The sequence below is a fragment of the Parasteatoda tepidariorum genome, chromosome 7, assembly GCF_982258835.1.
Source record: "Parasteatoda tepidariorum strain Cologne lab strain chromosome 7, Ptep-v5.0, whole genome shotgun sequence".
In the NCBI taxonomy this organism is placed as follows: Eukaryota; Metazoa; Arthropoda; class Arachnida; order Araneae; family Theridiidae; genus Parasteatoda; species Parasteatoda tepidariorum.
In genome coordinates this window covers 80,197,091-80,211,707 of record NC_141761.1, presented here as the reverse complement: position 1 = coordinate 80,211,707, position 14,617 = coordinate 80,197,091, and the positions used below count along the sequence as shown (strand labels likewise).

At 30.6% G+C, this 14,617-nt stretch overlaps 1 protein-coding gene across 1 annotated transcript; it reads right to left on the bottom strand.

Moving 5' to 3' along the window:
- Positions 1-420: 420 nt before the first annotated feature.
- On the bottom strand, positions 421-13,849 carry LOC107457088 (neuronal acetylcholine receptor subunit alpha-6). Its single transcript, XM_087168132.1, has 7 exons — positions 13,391-13,849; positions 11,159-11,310; positions 9,600-9,644; positions 6,246-6,355; positions 5,962-6,166; positions 3,104-3,355; positions 421-523 (listed from the first exon to the last, which is right to left on the bottom strand). The coding sequence occupies exons 1-6, from the start codon at positions 13,461-13,463 to the stop codon at positions 3,104-3,106; spliced, it is 837 nt and encodes a 278-aa protein (XP_087024258.1). The 5' UTR covers positions 13,464-13,849; the 3' UTR covers positions 421-523.
- Positions 13,850-14,617: the final 768 nt, after the last annotated feature.

Genomic DNA, 14,617 nt, shown 5'->3' with positions numbered 1-14,617 from the left:
AGAAATGTAAACCAAAGACTAATCATTTTTGAAAATAATGTCATGTGAAAGCCACAAAATTCATGGATACCACTTTGGCCCAAAATAACTCATTTTATAATCAAAAGAAGTTCAATTTTCTGTTTACAACCGATTTATTTTATGATTATAAATAAAAAGGATGTACTGTTTTTAAGAAACCTAAATTGTTACTTGACCAAAAATAATAGCGTCATTAAAAACTATATAAATCAATTCTATTTTTTCAATTTCCTTTAGCTTTCACCAACAACTTGTGAATCTGAACTGACATTGCTTTTGCTCCAGACCTTCAACCTAAGTGATCATATTTGTTATTAGAACTTTAAGAAATATAAACCAAAGACTAATCATTTTTGAAAATAATGTCATGTGAAAGCCACAAAATTCAAACCAAACCCGTAATATAAAAATTTTTATTTCAAAAGTCTCTTCATTACATTGGAACTTCATCAATAAAAGATGCATCTGCAATTTGAACAAAATTTGATCAAAACTTGCTACCCTGTAAAGGAAAACACAAATTTGACTGTTGATGTAATAACTTAATTCTTTAATTCATCACATATTTTACGAAATTTACATAATTTTAATTAAATGTCCAATGCCCAAAAAAAATGGACCACGCAAATTAATATTTGGTCAAATGAACAGATCTTTACTTTTAAAGACTCTGTCTTAAAGACTTTATTTTAGTGAGTAAAATTAAAAATTTTACATAAACTAATGGAATAAGCCCCTGTTCACTGTCGCTAACTAACCCCGATGATTCCTTCACAATAATTGTTTTTCTTGACATAAAACAGCTTTTTCTACGAAAATTGAAATTATTCACTTCAAATATATGTACTAAAAAGAATTCTGTTTGCTCATAATTGTGTACCCATGTCCAAATATTGACCATATTATTTAATTAAGATCGATTAGTGAACATAAGTAATATTTCTAAGTAATCATTTTTTAAATAACATTTAAAATTAAAAGTATATTGTTATAGCGAATTTTGCGAGTTGATTCGTTTACCAAACAGACAGATATATTAATTCATCACATCATGCATGAAACTGATTATTATCATGCATCATGCCTCACATTGTGATTGATGCTCCTCATTAAGTTCTAAATCATTTAACGAATATTGTTGTTAATGTAATTTGCACAAAAAATAATAATTGTAAAAACGTTAATAATATTAGACATCTATTTAAATAACCTTATCTTTAAATGTAGCGTTGAAATGTGTTATATTAATAATAACAATAAATCTTAGTTTTAAACTATTAATTTCGAAAACAGTCAAAATCAAAAATGCAATAATAACAGTACAGGTAAATATCTCTTTATCTGTACTGGTATTATTACCAATTGCTATTATTACCAAAATTAGGGATACTGAAATATTTATAGGAAAATAATACTTTTATGACTTTTATTAATTTCATGCTGAGGACAGCGAAAACAATATGTAAATCAAAGTGAGAAAACTGGATCCTGTTATGTGACTTTCCGTCCAATAAAAATGCACCGACAACAACGGAAAACTATGTTAGAACATTATGTTTTTATGTAATATGGATGTATAAATTATGCATAAATATAACAAGCATAATTTTAGTTTTGATCATATTACCCTCACTCGTGAGTACTTTCTAAGTCCTTTACACGTCCCGTGTAGAACTCAATAGAGCTTTTTTTATTACTATAACTCGTAGTTCGACATTTTTAATAACGTTTAACTGAACTCGTTTCTTTGTCTATACACTGTTAGAGATTTCTCGATAAAAATGTGATGCAGAGCGAGGAGTCCCAAAATAGTAAGTGCGCCAAAAACATCGATAAAGTGAGCCGAAGTTCCCTCTTGCTGTAGGGGTTGCATCCATTTAGGAATGAGTTGAAGCGTTGCCTTGTAGTAGGAATGTTGAATCGAGTACACATGACGCCCTGGTGAGTAGTCTTAGTCTCCCCCCCCCTTATTGTGTTACTAAATGAAATGAAATAAAAGTGTAATCAAGATAATTTTAATCATTAAAATCTTAAATTAACTTTAATATGTGTAATAGATTTTAACTCTAATTAACATTGATACATACTAAAGTCATATCAACAGTTGTATCAAATGATTAAATGACAATTTTATTAATTGTTTTTTTTTTTTTTCGATTTCATTTTTTTTCCTACAATATTCAACCGAAACAGTCACATGACTGAAAAAGAAGATAATATTCAAACCATTATTGACTATTTTTACCTAATCCGGTAAAAGAAGCAGAATCCAGCGCACGTTCTTCGTAAGCTGCAAACTAAACCATGTGACAAGGATTATGAATTAATCTTTCCATTTTCCATCATTAAATGCCTGAAACACAAGCAGATGCCTATACTATCTCATAGTTTTAAGAGTGTGATGAATACCCTATTAAGCCACTTAGATCTATTAAGCCACTAGGATCGAACCTCTAAAGATAATGAATTGTTCTAAACCGTAAACTTTATTGTTCAGTGGATTAACAGACTTCTTCCGGTTATTTTACTGTAGTTTTTAAAGTAAATTCTAGAAGTGAAACCGAAAAAGTTAGCAAATAAAATTTTATCACTTTCCGACTAACTAGGATCGAGTGATAACATTTCATATGGAGCTTTGCTCTGGATGACAAATACAAGATTCGATCGTTTCTTGAGCGCTTGAAGAGTAATTTATTGTCGCTCTAAATTCGGCCACTTTATGACGAGAAAAAAAACAGACACCAAACTAAAAGGAGCAAAATATCAAAATAAGTAAAAGTTTCTCAAGTAGCGAAAAAAAAACACGAGAAAATAATTTTATTTCCTACGCTTTTCTCCACATCTAATCCCCCCCCCCCCAAAAAAAAATTTACGAACATAGTACATTTGACGCTGCCCATTTCCTGTAAAAAGTATACATAGATTTTGAGGAAATTAAAATTATTAGTTAATTTGAAAGCATACTTTTTTAAAATCACTTAATTGTATACATGCCATTATTTAGCCGTTCTAGAACGAACATTATCTGTTCCTTATAACGAAGCAAAATAATTTAATACAGTTATAACATCGAAATACTTACTCAGCGTCTTAGCAATTTATCAGCCTCTGAGAAATCAGAAAGTACGACATCTTGTAAATTGATGGACACGTCTTCCTCATCAAGAACCCCGTTTGATTGAAGCTCACTTCTACTCCTCCTCTTTAAAGTAACATTAAAATTAAGCACAGGGTATGCTTCTTTGCAACAAGGATAATATTTGGCTACCCTGTTTGACACAACATCAATCAGTTTCCAGTTGGCATTGTTATCAACGAAATTAGACAAATCAACCTGTAAAAAAAGCATTGTATGAAACAGAGGAACAATCACATTTGAAGTGCTTATTTCTTTTAAACGATTGAAATGGTCATGCATTCCTTAAGAGTTTAAGCTGTACTTTAAATATTTATCTTTTCATTATAAAGAGTGGGTTGGGATGGTCTGATAGGTAGGGCATTGGGTCCATGCCCGAGAGGTCGTTGGTTCGATCCCCGCCAGCTGAAGACTCCCCGTTTACTAAATGGTGACTGGTGCACGCTAAATCTGTCGGGTCACAAAGTCCTTCATATTCCCCTAGCAAATTATGCCACTGGAAATACTGAATAGCAGATTGATCGGTTTTTGGTTCAGATCAAAATTACGATCTGTGGAGGAATGAATGGATGTATGAATGGGTCCGCCCTCGATACGGACCGTGATTTGTATGTGGCTGAAGTTGTATTCTTGGCCATAGATGGTGCCACTGACGAAAAAAGCAACTCATGCTCTATCTTAATTTCATTTGTTTTCATCAAGTAGGCTTGCTGGTTTGGCTAGGAGCATTAGAAACACCATTATAAAGAATAAGTTCACAGTTTTGTGACATACGAGTAAATTCTGGACATTCTTTAAACTTTTTCATTTCTTGAATACATTATTAAGATGAAAAGAATATTGTTAAACCTTTGTTTATTTTAGTTCAATTTAAAAATTTAAAGGGAAAAAAATATCCTTAAAAGAAATTTATTTATTCAAAATTACTAAGAATATGATAAGATAATTACTTTGGGATGCATTTTAAATCAATTTTTCCGTTTTTCTTTTTTTCTGTAAAAGTGCACAAAAGTACAAGGTGAATATAATTGAAGTTGGCATTTCCAAATAGCTTGTAAACTATGCGGTGACATTTCATGAAAAATTGGGAAATCCATAATGAAGTTATGTCATCCGGAGAAACAAATTCAGGCAATGAAATCACCTTAGAATCGTTTGTCGCAACTTTCAAACAATACATACAAATAACAACTAACATCAGTTAATGAACTCCAGTTAACAAAATATTCTCAATATGATGCTCACTAAATCTACTACAATAAAAAGAAACAAGAACTTGCATGCTCAATTGTGGAAACAGTGTATGCTGAGGAATGAAGCACGCGAGACGTGCTGTGCTATCTTTAATTTCGAAGGCAAATGTGACGGAACCGTAGCCATTTGTCACAAAGATTCAAATCTGGGGATCTGAGAGGCTAAATTGCTTTTTGTATAAGTTTTTTTTGTATAAGTCTATGATACGTTGGGTAGAGCTATCACACCGTAAAGATTTTAGCATATCTATCTCTAAACCGAAAATGGTAGAAACTATTGATGAAATGAAACGCTATTCATAACTCTTGGATCCAGTGTTTCATTATACCAATGTTTTTTTACACTATACTTGACGTAAAATAGCCACCTCTACTTTGTTATACAGTAACCTTAAAAATTATAATTACAGCAAAAAAAAGATACACATATGAGTCAGTAATGTTATTTTTACAATACGTTATAAACTAAGAACCATTAATTTATAATGCAAGCATACATTAATTCTTTAAATGAAATAACTTGTAAATCGATACGCGTAGCACAGAGAGGATATTAAGACAAATTTCACTTAGACTAAATAAAACTGAAGTAGATAGAAATTTTGCACTAGAAAATCATTTTATACGGCTCAGAAGATAGAACACTCGCCTTCCCGTGAGGTGACCCAGGTTCGAATCCCAACAATGACTGATGGATACGAATTCTACTCCAGCTCGTCCCGACTACAGTGTTGATGCAAAAAATTCTCAGCGGTTGACAGATCATGGACTAGAGTCCCTTTTCCGTAAGCCCAATCGTGGGAGATTTTCATGGTTTTCCTCTCCATGTAATGCAAATGCTGGTTAGTTCCAGAAAAAATTCTCCACGAAAGCTAGTTTGTCCCAAATTTTGATCTAGATGTTCCCTTGCCTTCTGGATTGGGTTCAAAATTACAAGTCTTCTGATTTTGAACATTGATAGTCGTAAACTCCAAATTGGGTCGGCTGCTTAACAAAGGTTAGTAAAAATAATAAAAACGGTAATTAAAAATACAGTTCCCAGAGAATTAAAAATTAAATATAATTATTCTCATTGCACATGCTAAAACATACATACTGTAACAAAAAACTTTTGCTTATCTTGATGAATATCAGCATAGAAGCCAACAGCAAGCACGCCAACATTGGTGTTTTTTCGAGCGTGAAAATAATACTTGCGTGGTGTGAAAGTGCGAGAGTTAAATGCAAGTTTATTTAAATTTAAGTATTTAGATTTAAATATCATTCAGTAAATAATATATGTAATAACCTAAAATAAAGTGTTTTTCCTGCAATTGTTTAGGTTATTTAACATCATATTCGATAAAATATTACACCACAGTTTTTACACTGTATTATTTCATCATGCCATGATTTATTTATTTTTCATGAAATTCTTCTTTTTGACAAAAGCAGTTCTCGAAGATCAACTTTAATTATAACAACATACTGCACACAGCAAGAAGAAACACTTTTTTAAGAAATACAATCACGAAATTTGTATCATTTAAATTTAAAGTAAGTAGATATTACCTTGTTATTAATGAGTGCTACATCTTGAGTATTTTCATCGTATGTCCATGATCCTAACTGAATGTTGCATGTTACTATTTTCTTACTAGCTTTAAGCATTGGGCAGCGGCTTCGGATTGTAAACATCGGCACCCAAAGTACTGTACCAGAATTGTACAACAGCACATTGGTGAAAGGCACAGGGGCCATAACGGACTGCTCTGGTCTATTAAATGCAAAAGTATTATTCAGTACAGGAATAATTATAGTTCAAAAATAGAAATAGAATCAATGAATCCACTTACGACCCATAAACAGAAACATCTGGTCTCCATACTTCTGTAGATGGTAGTCGAAGTACTGACAGATCTTCAAAACGAGACGGATCCCATCGTAGGTAATCATCTGTCCAGTTCTGAAAATGAGAGTATATAAAACCAATTACTAACAAAATTATTAGTTTTTCCTTTGTACAATTATCATTTATTATTAAATTGTACTTTCTTAAATTTTTTTCAACCTCATTAAATATGCTTCACATTAGCGTCCTGTTAACTGGGATTTAATTATGTGGTGATCAGCCCATCATTATAGAGCAAAGAGCTCATCGTTATAAATATATGCAGCCTATGAAAGAAACTAAATGGTGGGTATACTAAATAAAGAAAGACCATCGAGAAAAATAGGATTTCAATTTCTTGATATAGCTTTTTTAAAAAATTGCTAAGTTAGGCCTTTGACGGCTTATACTTATTATTTCTGCTTTTTAACGCTTTAATTTTGACTTTTTTAATACGAGGGTTGCTATTTATATTTCCGGCCTAATAATGAAAAAACAAATATGTAGGATCGAAATTGGTTTTATTGTTTTTCAAAATATTCTCCATGATGATCAATACACTTTTGCATGCGTTTGAACCAACTTTCAAAGCACTTTTTCCAGTCCGATTGAGGTAACTCCAAAACATGCGTTTTGAATGCATCAACCGCTTCTTCGGGGGTCGAAAATCGTTGTCCACGTAATTTATTTTTGATGTGTGAGAATAAGAAGAAGTCATTGGGTGCCAAATCAGGGCTGTACGGCGGATGACCCATCAGTTCGATCTTTCGCTCCGTCAGAAATGCCTTTGTTTAAGTCGATGTGTGAGAGCTGACATTGTCATGATGAAGAATGATTCGCCTGTTCTGCTTTTTTCGAATTTCTCCGATGACTTCTGGCAAACAAATGATCCTGTACCATTCAGAATTGACCATCCTGCGTTGCTCTAACGCCACTGTTGCCACATGACCGTTAATGCCAAAGAAACAGGCAATCATTTGTTTCGATGTGCTTCTTCCTCGAACAACTTTTGTTGGTTTTGCCTCGTCTTGGAAGACCCATACAGTTGATTGCTGTTTTGTTTCCGGCTCATATGCATAGATCCATGATTCGTCACCTGTGTAGATGTTATACACAGCCTTTGATGTACCTTGAACGTATTTTTCCAACATTTCCTTGCACCAATCGACACGGTCTTTTTTTGAGCATTTGTCAGATTATGCGGGATCCAACGCGAACAAATTTTTTTTACGCTCAAATAATCATGCAATATTTTATTGATGCTAGTCATACTAATGTCCAAAGACGCCTCTATCTCAAGGTATGTCACATGACGATCTTGCTTTATCAGTTCACGCACAGCATCGATCTTTTCTGGCACAGCAACGGATTTTGGACGACCTGCACGGGATTCGCCCTGGATCGAACATCGACCACGATTAAATTCGTTATACCAATTTTTTACAGTGCTGTAGGATGGCGCTTTATCGCTGAATAAAGAATTAAGTTCATCGAAGCACTCTTGTCTTGACAATCCACGTCGAAAGTTATGAAAAATAATGGCACGAAAATGTTCACGATTCAATTCCATTTTTTGAAAGAGAAGAACTTTTTAATTTACTGTCAACAACACAAATGAAGCTATAATGGTAAATCGTCTGCTGAATTTATGTTTAAAAATATCAAACTTTTGATTAAAATCGTCTGCGGTCGCCTAGCAACACTTACTGTTGCTAAGGCCAGAAACATAAATAGAAACCCTCGTATTTTCAACTTATTGTTAGCAATTCTATTGTTCCCATGGTACAGCTGTTGTCATAATTTTGTCATTCTATGTGATTTAAACTTTCGTTTTACAACTAAAACTTTTTGTTTTTTAAATCTGACTTTTTGCTGAATAGTAAAACAATCCACTGCGTATTTTAAAATGAAAAACATTAAATGAGAATTATACAAAATGAAGAGAGACTTTTGGGCAAGAAAAAAGTATTAAAAATTTTATACATTCAAATAAACACTGCGAACTACTTTTCTTTTATCGTTAGTCTGCTCTACAGGCTTGATTCTGTGGTACACTATCAGTTAAGCTTCATATTGCTGTTTTTTAACAGCATCAGGTAGTACATCTAAAGAATTAGTCCATTATGCTTAGTTAACTAACTGAACGATGTAACATTAAATTATTCAAATTTCTCAAAGTTTAAAAAAAGATATAAATGACTGTTTCCAAAATAATAGAGCTTTCAAAATAATTAATTTAAAAAAATTCGATTATGTTACGATTTTAATGTTTCTAATCTTTATATAATAGAAATAACTGCACTTTTTTCTTTATAGAATACTCATCTTTAAAGTCTAACAAAAAATGCAACAAATCCTCCTCCACGGAGAAAAAAGTTTTGATCAAAACTTCAATAATGCGGTGACTTCCCTATATTTTCAGATCTATGGGAACACTGAAAAGTTCGTTCATTTTTACTGAAGAGCTTTGATAATGATTTTTGTAAAATAACAGTAAAATATGGTTTCTTAACGCATGATAAAATAGGTTAAATGAGGTAAAATTTAGTAATTTTATCATGATATCTTAAAACATGACATAAAAAACCATTTATTCATTTAAATTTACTTTTCAGTTTTGCTTTTTTTAAGTAAATGTTTGGTAATAAGAGCTATAATTTTAAAAACTAACATTTCCAATAGATCATTACCATACAAACAGAAAATCATCTAATGAATGGTTTAAGTACCGTATACTTCGGTTTTTCGGTTTTTTTTCTTCCAGAAATATAATTATCATACAGTGCGGTAATTTTATTAGAATTACTTTCTCCGTGTAATGATTGTAGTTCATTTCGCTAAAACTTTCTGTTTCTCATTCAAAATTAAAATCGATATGTTTGAGTAGAATACATAATCTTCAAAAACAGGAAAACATAAATGATATATTTTTTTAATTACTGATTGCAATGACTTTAAAAGTAATTCTTCGGAAATTTTAAATTTTATTTTTTTGAAGTTTTATTTACCTTACAAGAATGTCACAAAATATGAAATCATGGCGTTTATTTGTGACATACTTTTGTATAAGACGAAAATTAAATAAATCTTTTTCTTATTGTTTTCGCACTCATATAAAAATATGCATATATGTATTTATATCTCCTTTTATTTTTAAACGTTACAGGATTTAGTGCATTAAATATATAAGTTCTGAAAATGATGAGGAGAGGTTATTTAATCTAATCAATGTAAATGTTTAAATAATGAACATCAAGGAATTTAATAAATTTAAGCTTCTTTTTGTGAAAGTTAGTCATACCTGTTGAAAAAAACTTACCAGCATTGTGTATGTCTCCAACACAATAACTTGGTTTTTTTCATCCTGAAAGAAAAATAAATAAAATTATTTGGTGCTTAATTTTTTTGAAAATATCATTTTTGTTATGCGTTTGACAAGGAAATATGATAAATGATACTTTTGAGTAGATCATTGACATGATAGTTGGAACTGTTAATGATAAATTTGAGTGTATTTTGATAAACGATACCTTTGATTATATGATAAATGATACTTTTGAGTACATTTTAAACTTATATCGAGTGAATATTCGAATATGGAACACAGTTTCTTCACCATGAGAATAAAATTGTCATTTTTAAAATATTGTGATTTACTTATTTATTCGGGATATATAAAATCAGATGATAGATCATATTTTTGTTCATAAAAATTGACGGTAAAATTGGATTTCACACTGGGCTCGAAAAACCGCCCGTCCTCCCGTCCTTGGCGGTTAAAAATTCCCTGCGCACAACAAATTTCTCGAATCCGACTTCCGAGCGGACGGATTCCCCGTTCATGTTGATGATACATTTTCAATTTTTGTTATCTTACAAGAGTCTAGCTCCTCACTTCTAAAATGTCCCTCTAATCTAGAAATACAGCAACATACTGCGTATGGTGGAATTGATGTTTTCTCTGTCTGGGAGTACTGCAGCGATTGAAAGAGGCTTTTCAGCAATGAACTTACGAAAAAACACATTATGTACTGGTCTTAAACAAGAAGCGTTAAACGCAATTATGAACATTTACCTAAATGGAAAACCCCTTTCAAATTTCTGTGCAAAAACCTCTGTAAATCATTGGCTTGATTGTGGAACCTGCAAACGTCATATTTGATTCATTTAAAAAACGCAGTACCCTCAGATAAATTGACATTCCAGATAACTTGACCTTTGTTATTTAAATTATTTCATAAAAGAAATAAATTATTTCATAAAAGAAATAAATTATTTCATAAAAGAAATAAATTATTTCATAAAAGAAATAAATTATTTCATGAAATAAATTAATTATTTCATAAAAGAAATACTAGGCTTTACTATTAGTAATCTAGTATTTCCTTTATTACTGTATAATGTAATCCTAGTAACTACTAATTCATTGTGCAATTTATTTAAATGTTAGTAATAAATAAGAGAAAATTATATTTTTATTTATTTAGAAGCTACGGGTCAGTTTCAGAGGAGGACGGGTACATTGTTGGACAAGCCGTCCTCGGGGACTGGTAAAATTTCTGAGTTTCTTCAAGCCCTGATTTCACAGTAAAAAATACTGGCCTGTCCTTTTCACCGTAATTTGACCCTGATATTTTTACAGTGTATAACAAAGTTGTCACAAATTCACATTACATCATAATTCAGAAATAAATCTTTGCATGGTTGAATTTGCATTATCGAATACTTTAGCGTCGCTCTTTATTAAGCTTGAAAAGAAGCTTAGAGGACAATGTAATTACAGTGTAATTAAATGACAGTATCAGACATCGTAAGCCAATTTCTTTTCAATTCAAGTTTAATATTCTATTATTTTGAAGTTATTAAAGAAATACTTACGAAATTTCTTAGATGAAGAGGTGTGATTCCGACAGAAACAGTGATCTTATCATTCGCATTTTTAACAGGCCTAACAAGTTTGTCATAGTTTCTAAATAAATGTTCGCGAAGATCTCTCTCTGTTTTCCGTCCATACACATCTTGAAAAATATCTAAAAATGATGAATAACATTAATTTAAAAGTAGACATAAATTGAAACGCAATAAATTTCCAGAATATTTTTTAATGCATTTAAGTCAACTACCGTGAAATTGTTTGACATGACGTGAAATTGTTGCAAGAGGAAGTGATTTATTGTTTCCTTTTTCTAGAATAAAACGACTAGCTAAAATAAAGATGAACAATTTAAGAATTTCTTACTGGTCCATGATTATGTTCTAAAATTCTTTATATTATTTTATTTCTTTTGCAATCTGGGTAAATTGATATTGAGATAAATTGATATTGAAATTGATATTGAAATTGATATTGAGACTTCTAACTCGATAGACGCAATAGATTCGCAAGTTGAAGCTTTTAAATTTTATGTCTTAGTAATCAAAATTGCACTTTTATTGGTGATCATGTTGATCAATGATGAGATCACTGAGAGGTCTGTTGAAACAAATATTAGGGATAGTGTTTTTCTGACTTCGCATTACCAGTGGAAGAAGGAAAAGATAAATGAAAAAGCCAGAAGAGATGATGAAACAACAGGAAATAAGAATATATGCAGTGCACAATGGGCCAGCATCCAAGGTTTCGGGGCCAAAATTAGCATTTCGATAAAATTTGTTTCAAAATTTGGGAGGTTCTATTTAGGGGATTTTATGTGCAGGTAAATTGAATTCTTAGTTGAAATTTTGATATACACTAAAAATACCCGGAAAAAAACAAAATGTCGGCTGAAATATGGCAAGCAAAAATAAAAAAAATTATATAGTACGTTTAAATAATTAAATATAACAATGAAAATATAATAATTTTCATAATTTTTTTATTAAAAATGAAAAGCAAATTATATTTCTGAAGTAATATTAAAAAACAACGCGAATTAATTACAAAATAACACGAAAACATGAAAAAAAAATTATTTTTGTTTTTCGGTATATTTAGTCCACTTTTGCAATACGGGCAAAATGGGGCAAGTTTTTTCGAAAGAAGAAACATCAAGGAAAACAACAAAAAAAAGTTCAGCTCATTACCTCGTGGAACTTTTTTTGAACTAAGTTTCGAAAGTCATTCGAACATTGTAAAATGCCATATGATAAGATATAAACTATAAGTTTGTCAAGAGTATTAACTAATCCAACAAATTCTAAAATTGTACTAAAATTTCAGACTAATTACTCTGATAAAAATGTAACAGTAAGGTGAAATTCCTATATATATTTCTGAAATAAAAATTTAAAAGTTACATTTAAAAAAAAAAAAAAAACATTTAACATATTTTTCATTAAATTGTACTCTCGTCGGTCCAAAAAGTAAATTATAATCTTTTGAATGATTATGAATACTCAATTTGGGCTATATTAAAACTGCCTACATATATTTTAGTTGAAAATTTAATTTTTGACTTTTGGCCAAAGATCATGCCCACAGTGCAGTGTTGTTGTTCAGTGTAGGAATAAACTGCAAAAAAATAATTCTGTCAAATTTCAAGAAAGCTTCATTAGTTGGAAGGGTCTTCATCACCAGGTGATTTGACAAACTTGAACCAGCTGACTGTTGTCTGGTATAATAGCGATTGTTTAGGGACAATTTCAACAGAGCTATTGGACAAAATAAAATAAATTTATGTTAACTTAAAGCAACAGTGTGGTTTAAATCTTACACCTCAATTAAATACCGTAGAATTGATACCCAAAACCATTAATTCTTGCGTTTTTAAATTTTATAGCTAAATGTAAGTAGATATTTTTAGAGCTAACATTTATAGTACATAAATAACATTAAAAGCATTGTTCTATTTACTTGTTATTTTTAATTTCTAAATATTTTTAATAATTATAAGATTTAAGAATTTTAACATACATAAGATTTAATTCAATAATCAAATTAAACTTATCAGATATTGATTAACCACCAAAATTTCATAAGCCATTACATTTTGATTAACGATACGATTTAATTAAGTTTTCGTTTTAGCCATAAGTATTTTTTCAAAAATTAGATTTTGTTTAATCATAAAATTTTGATAAAGCAAAAGATTCAAATTAATATTAATCTATGAAGTATAAACAAGGACTTACCATCAAGAGGGTTACAGCACGCGAACCCTAGAAAAGCACATAAGCAAGCTAGATACATCAACTGGGAGTTCATCTTTACGATTCTAATATTTTCGGAATGGGCTTCAAGCCAGTAATCACAGACATTTATAACAACAATTTTTACCAAACGGGAAGTTTCAATAAAACAAATTCAAAGTAGCAATAGACTGTCTCGTTATTAATGACGTCCTACGATGGCGACGTATTTTAAACAATGTAAGGTTATATTATTCAGTGTCTTCACCCAGTTCTCATGGATGTATTAACTTCTTTTTTCGTCAGTTTAACGGATTACCACCTTTAGATCCGTGTTTTCAGTTACGGTTTTTATTGATGTCTAGTTCAGGGTTTTAAAAGCAATAGAAATTGAATTTATTTAATGCAGTGAGTAGAAATGGGAAAGTCAAGTTGAAGGTTCGAGAATTTCCTGATCAGAAGTGAAGGCAATCGGTTATTAGATTATGTTATTGTGATTTAATGACTAGCCTTGCAGTTTCCCGTGAAAATAAGTCTTTAGTTATTGTTTTTTTTTTAAGAGTTGCAACCTTTGTTTTAAATTTGCCTTGCTTTTTTTTAATCATTGCTTGCCTCAATACTCTCTTTAATTTGTCACAAACTCATTAATTTGTCACATGAATGTAATCATGTTAATTAATGCAGGCTAATGCTCACGAAATTATCAAGTCAGAAGAGGCAGATATTGATTAAAAATGAGCTAGAAAATATAGAAATGTTAGGAAAAATTTTCGTTTCAATTCTTTAGAGTTACTTTAAATCATAAAAATTAATTTTGAACAGAAAATCAATTTAAAATATTTAAATTATGCTCAACACTTTATGTATTAATCATATAAAAAAATTATATGATTAATTTCTAAACGTACGATAAATTTGTAAATGTTAGGGAGATAACTACGTATTCGATTATATTAATTTAATTTAATGACTAGTATTGCAGCTCCCTGAGAAAATAAATTTTTATTAAAGATAAATAGCTGAAGAGTGACAATATTTACTTATTTTATTAGTTCCTTTATTTTTAATCAACCAGGAGTCTTCTTACTCCGACTCTTTCGGTTTCTTATTTATTTTTTCTGCCTAAGCTTTGACTCAAATAGAAAACCGTTGCCCTTTTAATATATTTTTTTTAATGATCTAATTACAGGCAAAAATAATTTTGGCTATTTTTCAATTATTTAAAATAGA

What these genes read in the sequence shown, in the direction of transcription:
- LOC107457088 (XM_087168132.1), bottom strand. Translation starts at nt 13,463, where the DNA reads ATGAACTCCCAGTTGATGTATCTAGCTTGCTTATGTGCTTTTCTAGGG. An exon ending in TGGAGACATACACAATGCTG is followed by an intron (nt 6,356 to 9,599) that starts GTAAGTTTTTTT and finishes TCTCATTTTCAG; the next exon opens with AACTGGACAGATGATTACCT. An exon ending in GATGTTTCTGTTTATGGGTC is followed by an intron (nt 6,167 to 6,245) that starts GTAAGTGGATTC and finishes TGCATTTAATAG; the next exon opens with ACCAGAGCAGTCCGTTATGG.